Here is a 12,169-nt window from a genome sequence, read left to right as displayed (position 1 = left end):
ATGCCAAATCCTAATAGAAGGAGATATTGCATCAAATTATATGTTCGATGAGTCAAATATTAAATATGTTTTTATTATTAAAATATTAACTACAAATTTAAAGTTAATAAATTTTTTTGTATAAAAGATCATTAATGTGATATTTATCTTATAATTAATTATTAGCTTAAATTTTTAAGATATATAGTAATTTAACATTTTAACGCCAAACCCGAATGGAGGAGGATATTGCATCAAATTCGATGTTCGAAGGGTGAAATTTTCTTGAACTTGTCACTATTGATTTAACTAATATATAAAGATAATACAAAATCCAAAGAGTTTAATAGATCATTTGATCGCATTACGATCGATCAGACTAATGTACTAGTATCGATCAGAATTGATCTTATCAGATGTTCGATTGAACTTTCAATCATGTCAAATTCTATTAATTGTATCACGATCAATATAACTAATACACTAATATAATATAAAATGCTTAGAGTTGAACTGAATGTTCGATCGAACTAATTTTTCATTTTTTATTAGAGTTTAATTTTTCATTTTCTAAAATGAAAAATTAATTTTAATTTTATAAAAGTTTTAATTTCAAATTAAGACAAAATTTCTAATTTTATAAAAGTTTTGACGATATAAAAGACATTTTATCATTTTTAGATGTTCAATTGAACCTATAATCTTCTAGTTTTATTTGTTTTTATTTATTTATTTATTTTTTTACAAGGTCTTTAGCGTCCACTATAGTGGACGCTAATACTCACTTTTTAGCGTCTACTTTCAAAGTGGACGCTAATAATATACTTTCAGCGTCCACTTTGAGTGGACGCTATTGAGCTTGGATTTTATTTATTTTTATTTTTTTACAAGTTCTTTAGCGTCCACTCTAATACTCACTTTTCAACGTCCAATTGCAAAGTGAACGCTAATAATGAATCTTCAGTGTCCACTTTAGTGGACGCTATTGGGCATCTATTTTATTTATTTACTTATTTTTCTACCTAGTCTTTAGGGTCCACTAAAGTGGACCCTAATACTTAAGTATTAGCGTCCACTTTCAAAGTAGACGCTAATAATGGGTCTTTAGCGTTCACTTTTAGTGGACGCTATAGGGCATCTATTTTGTTTTATTTTTTTATTTATTTTTCTACCTAATGTTTAGGGTCCACTAAAAAATACTTAAGTATTAGCGTCCACTTTTAGTGGACGGTATTGGGCATCAATTTTATTTTATTTTAATTTTTCTATCTAATCTTTAGGGTCCACTAAAGTGGACGCTAATAATGGGTCTTCAGCGTCCACTTTTAGGGGACGCTATTGGGCATCTATTTTTTTTTTTTTTTTTTAATTTTTCTACCTAATCTTTAAAGTGAACCCTAATACTTAAGTATTAGCATCGACTTTGAAAGTGGACACTAATAATGGGTGGACGCTATTGGGCATCTATTTTATTTTTATTTTTTATTTTTTTTCCTAATTTTTAAAGTGGACCATAATACTTAAGTATTAGCATCCACTTTCAAAGTGGACGCTAATAATGGGTCTTCAGCGTCCACTTTTAGTGGACGCTATTGGGCATCAATTTTTTTTTTTTTAATTTTTTTTTTTTTTTTTAAATTTTTCTACCTAATGTTTAGGGTCCACTAAAGTGGACCCTAATACTTAAGTATTAGCGTCCACTTTGAATAATGGGTCTTCAGCGTCCACTTTTAGTGGACGCTATTGGGCATCAATTTTTTTTTTCTTTCTTTATTTTTTTTTTCTACCTAATGTTTAGGGTCCGTTAAAGTGGACCCTAATAATTAAGTATTAGCGTCCACTTTGAATAATGGGTCTTCAGCGTCCACTGTTAGTGGACGCTATTGGGCATCAATTTTATTTTTTTTTAATTTTTATTTTTATTTGTCTATCAAATCTTTAAGGTCCACTAAAGTGGACCCTAATACTCAAGTATTAGCACTAATAATGGGACTTCAGCGTCCACTAAAAGTGGACGCTATTGGGCATCTATTTTATTTTTTATTTTTCTACCTAATCTTTAAAGTGGACGCTAATAATGGATCTTTAGCGTCGATTTTTAGTGGATGCTATAGGGCATCTATTTTATTTTTATTTTATTTTTATTTTTTTATTTTTCTACCTAATGTTTTGGTCCACTAAAGTGGGCCTTAATACTTAAGTATTAGCGCCCACTTCGAATAATGGGTCTTCAGCGTCCACTTTTAGTGGACGCTATTGGGCAACAATTTTATTTTATTTTTTTAATTTATTTTTTTATTTTTCTACCTAATCTTTAGGGTCCACTAAAATGGACCCCAATACTTAAGTATTAGCATCCACTCTCATAGTGGGCGCTATCGATCTTTTATTTGATTTTTTTTATTTTTTATTTTTTATTTTTTGCCAGCTTTTAGCGTTGGTTTGTTGACGCTAAAAGTTTTTTTTGGCCGCTTATATTTTTCCCGCCTCTTGAATAATTCCCGCGTGTATATTAGGGTCGAGTGATTAGAGTGGACGCTAATATTCATCTTTTCGGTCGGCTATTAACGTCCACTTTGTTGTGGATGCTAATACTTAACTATTACGGGCGATTTTCAAAAGTCGCCCATAATAGTTGAGTATTAGGGGCGACTTTGTAATTGCCCCTAGTAAGTCGCCCTTGATGAATAAATTTCTTGTAGTGAGATTAAAATTGCACTCATTGCAACGGTAGAAGGGGTATCTATTGCAGTTTTTACCGCAAACATTACAATATCTGTAATCTGGCTCCACAAGAACAAGGGTGTGGTTTGGGTGGAAGGGGTGTTGTTGTATCTCATAAGACAGCTCAATGCATGATGGACGGAGAAGTAAATTGCAATTGGAGGTGGAACATTTGTATCCAGGACCCAAAACTAGCTTCTCGCACCCCAAGCAAACAACGTCTTCCTTGCTATCACTTTTCACTTCTTCAGTGAAGATCAAGCGATCATGCTCAAACCCGATGTGAAAAAGAAGGGCTTTGTAATTGGTGGGTGCATTGAGGCATGGTAAATGACACCAGAGGTTTTTATACTGGTGTTCAAAAGCGGGACCTAATATCGGTTTTTGGCACACCACACAAACAACTTTATCATCATTTCTCACCTCACTTACATCCAAGGCTGAATTGTACCAGACACGTCTTAGAAAATGTTCCAAGGCTTGCTCCATCTCCATCTGTGTGTTAGTTAGGATCCGGTCCGACACTTACACGCTCACACAAAGGACAAGTGGTTAGTAATGGGATTTGTGTTGTGGAGTGGAGTGGAGGCAAAATATTGGTGAAGACGAGCAAACAAATTAATTGTGTTTTTCGTAATTATCAAGTACCGGTATATATATATTCTGCCACATCTTTCTGCTTTTTGATATTCTTGCATTGCCTCAATTCCATTCTGCCAAGTAACTTCCGAGGTGACAATAGGTAAAGATTTTTCACGGTCCATTGAAAGCAAAATAAAAGATATAACTTGTTTATGGAGTAAGTTATAAGCTACCTAATCATTATCTTGTGAGGAGAGAAAATGATATTCTAATTTTGATTGCTTCTTTCTTTTCACAATTCTTAATTTTTTTACTAATTAAGTTTCTATTTTCTTTTAATTTTCTTCAAATTCTAGTTTTTTAGAAAAAAATTCTGTTTTATTTTTATTTCATAAATGCTATTTAGTAAACCCTTTCATATGTATTGCTCCTTGATCTATCGCAATGATTATTAAAGAAAAAAGTCTAAATATCTTCCTCAAATTATCATCTTATTGACAATGTCCTATGTATCAAAACTACAAAAACATTGTCAATGACTCCCTAATGACGAAACTACACTTAGTAAAATTTAAAAAAAAAAAAAAAAAAAAAAAAAAAAAAATCCAAGGAGTGGCCGAATTTAAAAATAATAAAAAAAATTATAAAATTTCGATTTTTTTATAAAAATTGAAATTTTTTCGTTTTTTATTTTATAATTTTTAAAAAATAAAAAAACTTCCGTTTTTTTTTTTTTAAAAAAAATTACGTTTTAAATTTTTTTTTTCTTTTTTTAAAACAGAATTAAAAAAAAAAATATATCTTTTTTTTTAAAAAAAAATAAAATTGTCCATTTAAAAAAATCGTTTTTTTTTAAATAAATAAATAATTATTTTCAATTACAATTTTCTTTTTTAAAAAATTATTATTATAATTTTTTTTTATATTTTTTGAATTTATAGAGGTATTTTTATCTTATTGAGAAATATATAACGACATTTTTATCTTTTTGCTAGCATTGGAGGGACATTGACAATATTTTGGTAGTTTAGAGGGGACATTGTCACAATTAAAAGTTTGGAGGCACATTGTCAATTGAATGGTAATTTGAAGAGGTACATGGACTTTACCCATTATTAAAAGTTGGGAAAAGGTTAGAAAAAAAAAAAAAAAAACAATTTCAAAGGCCAAGAGCGTATGAATGGTCTGGATGACCAACGCTTCATTCAAAGGCTATGCTTATTCTATGCATTCGTATTAATTAATGAATGAAAGAAAAATTTGGGTGTAGGTGAATGCAAATTAGAGAGGAAATAATTTTATTTATACTTAGTGAATACTACTTGTCTTTATCTGTCCACCTTCTTTTGAGCCCCTACTTGCGAGTAACTGCAATATTTATGGTTACATTTAAATAAAATAGTTATAATTGATCTCTTTTATATACTTTTTTTAATTTTAATTTTTAAAAAAAAAACCTTCGGAATAAGATAAAGTCTCGACTTGGCTTTCACTTTCCACAAGGCAAGCAAATTGTCTTTGTATATATTTTGCCATCTCTTTCAGATTTGAGATAGATTTATAGTATTGCCCAAATTCCAATCCTTTGTACCAAGTAACATCCCATCTTGTGAAGAAAGCTAAAGATTTGCATTGAAAAAATTGAATCCTTTGTGTCAAATAACTTCTCATGTGAAAAGCTAAAGATTTGCATGGTCCATTGGAGTCCACTATTTTATACAAAGTTGCTTCTTTTCATACTCTAGTTGAAGAAGAAAAAGAAAGAAATAACTTGTATATGGAGTAAGTAATAAATTCCAACTTCTGTCTTTTAAGCTAAGCAAACATATATACCTTTTGAGGAGGTGAAAGTATATATTCTAATTTTGATTTATTGGTAAGGTATATATTTTGTCAACTTTTTTAGATTTTGGGATAGTAGAGGCAAAAGCAAAAGACTTGGCAGAATTCCAATCCTCTATGCCAAGTAATTTCCTTGGTGAAAAGAACAAAAGATTTTCATGGACCACTAAAGCCTATTTTTTTGTGCAAAGTAATTGTTTCTTTCTAGTTGGACAAGAAAAGAAAGAAATAACTTGTACATGCAGTAAGTAATAGATTCTAAATTCTAATTAACTTTCAATCTACGTACGTACACATATCACATATCTTGTGAGGAGGAAAAATGATGTTCTAATTTTGTTTGCTTATTTCTTTTCACAATTCTAAACTTCCCTTTCAATTCTATTTTTTTTTTTAATTTTTATTCAAGTTCATTTTTTTTTTAAAATGAAAAAAAAATAAATAAATTCTCGGTTTTAAGTTCTTTTCTGGGAGTAACAATTGCTGCTTGTTATTTTATTTTATATTTTTTTTGTATGTAACAATGGCTTGTTATTTTTATTTTTTTTGTAAGATCAATGGCTTGTTATTGGATGGCCTTGAAATGGAAAGATGATACTTTTTTTAATGGATTTCTTAAACTAAATTTGACATCCGATTTGTAAGGTATGAACTCACGATCTTTATCTCTGATATTGTATGTTAAATCACAACTTATTTCAAAAGATTAAGTTTATAGGAAGAGTTAAATTTAATTATTTAATTTATATTCTAATAGAATCTACAATTACTATATCTTATTCTAGGACTACTTATTCTTGCTTTATCCAATATTCAATTCTATAATGTTTAGGGGCAAAACTAGCAATTAGAGTTTGGGAAGAGGGGGGGGGGGGGGGTGGGGGGGCAAAATTAAAAAAATAAATAAAAATAAAAATTAGGGGGTAAAATTTGAATTTTTTTTTTAAATTTAAAGGTAATTTTTAAGATTGTCATGGTAAGTGGTAATGTATATATTCTAGCTGCTACCTTTTTTAGATTTGTCATAGATTTGTATTGCCCTAATTCCAATCCTTTGTACATGGTAACTTTCCAGCTACTGAAAAAGTTAAAGATTTGCATGGCCTATTGAAGTCCACTATTTTGTGCAAATTTAATTCTCTTCGGTTGTAGAAGAAAAAGAAAAAGAAAGAAATAACTTGCATATGGAGTAACTAATACATGCCAACTTCCAACTTCTACGCAAACATATATATTTTGTGAGGAGGAGAAAGTATATTATATTTTTATTTGCTTATTTATTTTCACAATTCTTAACTTTTTTCTTTTATATTCTATTTTTTATCTTCAACTTCTATTTTATTTGTTTTTTTTTTCGGTTTTTTTTTTTTTTTTTTCATTTTTTGTGATACAGTGTCATTTGTTTATTATGAGGGAAATTAGATTATTCATTTAAAGTTTGCGATTTTGAGCCTTTTTGATAACTATCGAATTAGTTTCATACAAATATCATTATGCACTATTTCTTACTCATATATATTTCTGCAGATTGATCGTAGATTAGTAGATTAATTGTACGTTTAGCCCTTACTTCATGTTTTGTAGAGATCCACTTGCCACATAAGAAATATTGTGAGATAATTATGGGATACAAATGTGATTTTTAGATTGCTCTTCATAATTTTTCTTTTAATTAAGTTCTATTTTTTTTTTCTTCAACTTTTAATTTTTTTTTTTAAAAAAACAATTATACTTTATTTTCATTTGATAAATGTTATTTAGTAGATTGTTATACGACTCATTCTAAGTCGTAGTGAAAATTAGGCATTGATTTTTCTTTTGACATGCTATTGTTGATCTAAATGATAACTATCACTGCCACATCATTTCAGTTTTATAGCTGTCATATATTAATCTATTAAATAAAATTATTGTTCTCATTTTTATGCCTTTAAAGTTTGTGAGCCAATTTGATAACTTTAGAATTGGTTTGATACAAATATCATTATTATGCACTATTTCTCACTGATAATTCAGAAAATTAACGGTAGATTAATCGATTAATTAATTGTATAGTCCATGCTTCATGTTTTATATCCAGCAGTACAAGAAGTTCAAATTATAGGGACTTTCACTTATTTAAAAAATTTAATAGCTTCTTCTTCTTTTCGTCCAATAACAATAGCTTGTTATTGGCTGGCCATGAATAGGACCATGACCTGAATTTGACATCAGGACTACTGAGACTTTCTGTATAATAGATTAAAATTTACAAGTTATTGGAGGAAAAATATGTTACATATATAGAGTATAGACGTGTAATTAGTGTTGTTAAAAATAAATAAAAAATAAAAAAAATTCCCTAGAGTTCTGTTCATTTGTTTAGGCACCATCAATGTGTCTTCTTGTGTGTTCAATGTTCAATACGTGTGTTAGATATTTTTAGTGAAGTTTTTTGAGCTTTTTTCCCGATTGGACCATTTTTGCTTTGCACAACTTTATAGATATTGAAAGTGTTTTTTAAGCTCTTAACACGATGGTGTGTTACCACATTTTAGCACAACTATTTTTAGTACTGTTTGACATGAATGTTAATGATAAATATATATAGTTAATTGACCTTAATTACTCATGAGGTGTGATACAGCTACAAGTTAAACTCAATTTTGGCTCAATTTCTAGACCAAATATCTTTTTCTCTAGTTTAAGGCTCTTTTTCTCCTCTACAAGCAGTTTTATTTTATTTTTTTCTTAAACTTAAGAGAAAAGTCGGGCCAAAGTTGAGTTTAAATCGTACATTTATCATTTTCCATTATCCATGGGGACTCCACTATGTAGTTTTGCCACTGCTTACATGCTTTTATTACACCAAAAATATGAGGGTTTTTTTTTTTTTAATTTTTTATTTTTGAAGTGCCAAAACTATGCACATGGGTGTCAAAGGTTAATTTAAATATGAGTAATGTTATGAGAAATGGTTAGTGTCGATATATATATATATATATATTTTTTTTTTCATATTCTCTTACAAATTCAATAGAGCACCCATTAGTTAGATTTGTAGGGTTTATTATTGACTTATGTGGGATCCACATAAATCCACAAATTTAATGATTTATTTGTAAAATGATATGGAAAAAATATTGACAAAATATTAACACCAATCTCTAAATATGGGCAAAATATTTTATGTGCACCGAATGCTATGGTGACCACGTCAACTGTAAAGATAAAATGATTATATACAAGACTCTACTCTTTAAATAAACTAGGTCTAAGTGTCATAATCAGTATTGTTCTATTAACACTAAAAACATCACAACTCCCTTCATCTCATTTTGATTGCTATGAATAGAAAAAAAAAAATTTAAGAAACTTTATAATACAATGGCGTCTTTGGCTACATATCCAAGAGTTCGATTTTCTTTGTTTTTTTTTTTTTTAACCACATGACAGAGAAAAAAAATCAGTTATGTCAGAAATAGAAATTCTCATACAGACTAGGGTTCTAAATTAAAAATAAAAAAAATAAAAAATAAAAAATAAAAGATAAACTTTAACTTGAACACAAAGTAATCAAAGGTGTAAATCATCATTGCTCACGTGTAAGTGAACACTATTTTGAAGCAACATTCACAATATAGAGAACCTTCCCGCGGGCAGTTAAACATTCTAAGAGAAACATCATTAATTCCCATTAATATTATCATACATCAACAAACTCAATATGTATAAGCACAATATACAATACATATATTGACAAGTTTTTGACGAAACTCTATTTTCATGAACTTAATAATTAATAATATAACCAAACCTTTCGGTAGAGAGATAAAGTCCCATTAGCTAATAAACTCCGAAATCTATGTGCCTTGGGTGAGTCTAAGGCCATATTGCTGACTTTCTCCAATCATTACTTCGAAGTGACTTTGTTAGTTATTTCTTTGAGACAAGAATGAAAGTAGTGGATATTGAATTTGCATTGAGCGCATTCTAGGGCCAAGCCATCGAAATTCTTACCGCAAGCATCACATGGAAGAGACGACTCGGTCTTTGGAACAAAAGTGAGAGGATGTTGGTGATCATTTTTTACCATGAAAGTACTTCCAAACTTCACGTATGGATATTTTCCGAGAACACACTCGGAATGAGCAGAAAAGTCACATATTGCACAATAATAGAACCAGTGATTTGGATATCTTTCCTTTTCACAAATTAGGCAATAGTATTCTCCGCAATGTTTTTCAGCAATATAGGTGAGCTTGAGGAGATGATCGTCATAATGTTCCTGCCTAGCTACAAGCGGAAGAGTTGCACATTCGAAACCCAATGCGAAATCACACTCAATGCATATAAATATGCCAGGTTTCTCACTAGAAGAGCAATTACAAACATGGCATCTTTGATTAGAATTAATTGCAAGGAAGAGGGAGTGTTGGTGACCTTCATGTTTGAGAGTTTCTAGAATTGAACAACAATGAACGTCAAGGTATAACTCACACCTACACATGTCACATGTATAGGTGAAGCCATGGCGGACATTATCACAAGCATGACAACGAAACAAGCCACCAATGAGAGGTCCTTGTGAGTTGAGGGTGAGCGGGTGATCATGATGTTGGTATCGCTTCCTTTTTGGTAGTTGAGCACATCTAATGTGCAAGAAGAAGTTGCATTGCGTACAACTGTAAAATGGTGTAGATATTAATTTCATACAACCATCACAAAGCTTATCACCCATGAGCTCCTCGTTGCTAAGAATTAAATGATGTTGATCATGACTAAAATGTTTTATCTTTCCAGCCACTTCAACCAACATAGCGTTAGTTGCTAAATCAACAGATTCATGCACCAACTTGAGAAATGCACTTTCTTCATCTTCCAATGCACAATCCAAGTGGGCCACGTAATCACATTTCTGACAACAATAGGCTGCATACTCTGTTTTCACCTTTTGATAGCGAAGTTTACAGAATACGTTGTTGTCCAAGGGCTCTTTGAGTTGACGAAGAGAATAGGTGAGAGTGAGGGAGTGATCATGCCTTGTAATCTTGATGATGCATGAAAATCGGGCACATTTGCCGTGAATCAAGAGTTGACAGGTGGTACATAGGGAAGCTAAGTCCTTGCATTCTTCACCACAAGCTTGACAAGTGAATTGAACTTTGTTAAACAAATAGATGAATGTGTGTTTGCAGTCGTGAGTACAATTAATTCGCAAGGTGGTGGCACATGCTATATCAAGATTGAAATCGCACTCTCCACAACTGTAGAAGACATATGTATTGCAGCTTTTACCGCAAACAGTACAATGTTTCTTCTTTGGCATCATACGATCAAGGGCGTGGTTTGGGTGGAAGGGGTGTTGTATCTTGAGAGGCAGCTTGACACATGATTCATGAAGGAACAAGTTGCATTCCAAGGTGGAGCATTTGAATCCGGGACCCAATGCTGGCTTCTCGCAGCCGTTGCAAACAACGTCCTCCTTGCCATCAGCTTTATGTTCTTTTGTGAAGATCAATCGATCGTGCCCTTTTCCGTAGTGAGAAACAAAGTCTTTGCAGTTGATGGGTGAATTGAGGCACGTTAAATGAAAGAGATGTCTACTCCTGAATGTGAAAGCCCGACCCGATATCGGTTTCCGGCAAGTGTTACAAACAACTTTCTCATCACCATCATTTTCCACCACTGTTCGCTGCACGGACAGTTCCGAGAAGATTTGTTCTATAACTCGTTGAATTTCCATCCCTATTAGAATTTCCATCTCTCTTATTCAGATCCCTTTAATTCTTACACACCCACACAAGAGAGAAATTTATAGTATTCGGATTTGTGAAAGGAAATGCGAACACTAGTGGGTGCCAAAAAAAAACATATATATAAGCCTAGCTGTTTTGTGTTGTTGTGGGAGAGGAAAATTGGTCAAGATTTCTACTTAGTTCTAATCTTTGGAATAACACCAAGTCCTTATAATTCCCAAGTCAAATGGTGTTCAGTTGCCTACAAACAACGCAAGCAAAAGATTTGCTTGCTTTGTAAGATTGGGTCAAACTATAGTTTAATTGGTAAGGTATATATGTTCTATCACCTTTTTGAGAATTGTGATTGTAGGGGCAAAAGCAAGAGACTTGCATTTGGCAGAATTCCAATCCTCTAGGTCAAGTAATTACTTCCTTGGTGGAAAGAACAAAAGATTTGCATGGCCCACTAAAGCCTACTATTTTGTGCGAATTAACTTCTTTCTAGTTGAAGAAGAAAAAAAAAGAAATCACTTGGATATGAAGTACGTAATAGATTCTAACTTCTAATTAACTTTCAATCTACGAAAGTACATACATGTATCTTGTGAGGAGGGAAAAGAATATTATAATTTTGTTTGCTTATTTCTTTTCACAATCCTATAATTCCCTTTTAAGTTCGACCTTTTATTTTATTCGACTTCATTAAAAAAACAAAAAAATCACGGTTTTAAGTTCTTTGACTCACAAGCTATTTACACAACTTTCCTATCTCCAAGTCCTAATGATACTGTTCACTATCTATCTTCAAGTCCTAAATTCAATTGCATTGCGTATTGAATGTCAACACAAGCTAGTGGCCATTGGTAAAAAAGGCAGTTAGGTTTTCTTTCTTTTCTCTCTAGCGCCGTCAGAGAGCAAGAAAGGAAAAAAGCCTGAGGAGGAGGGAAGAACTTGTTCTTCCCTCCTCTCCTCCCCTCTTCTATCCCTCTTTCATCTCTCACCATGTTGCTTCTCACCGGTGATTTATTTTCTCCGGTTATTTCCACCTCTTTTGAGGTCTTATCCGTCGTCTTGTGCGATTTATCCAATCTCATCCAAAAATCACAACTCCAGCATAACCTCTGACATTCCATCGCCCCCTCCGAGCCACGGCAATGGTTTTTTTGTTCAGATTTGTCATGGGTCTCAGATCTTATTTCTTTGAAGCTTGATTTGTCATCCTTCGGCCGCCCTGTAACCCTTTCCTTATTTGTTTAGAAAAAAAAAAAAAAATGCCAACACAAGCTCTACATGATCACAATACTGTGTATATGAATTAATGC

General features: G+C 31.7%; 1 protein-coding gene across 1 annotated transcript; it reads right to left on the bottom strand.

Annotated features, from left to right (window-relative positions):
* Nucleotides 1-9,019: 9,019 nt before the first annotated feature.
* Nucleotides 9,020-10,852, bottom strand: LOC132178015 (uncharacterized). Its single transcript, XM_059590484.2, has one exon. The coding sequence runs from the start codon at nt 10,850-10,852 to the stop codon at nt 9,020-9,022; it is 1,833 nt and encodes a 610-aa protein (XP_059446467.2).
* Between the last annotated feature and the right edge of the window lie 1,317 nt (nt 10,853-12,169).

This window comes from Corylus avellana, chromosome 4 (assembly GCF_965113065.1).
Source record: "Corylus avellana chromosome 4, dhCorAvel1.hap1.2, whole genome shotgun sequence".
In the NCBI taxonomy this organism is placed as follows: Eukaryota; Viridiplantae; Streptophyta; class Magnoliopsida; order Fagales; family Betulaceae; genus Corylus; species Corylus avellana.
This window is presented reverse-complemented; position numbering and strand designations above follow the sequence as displayed.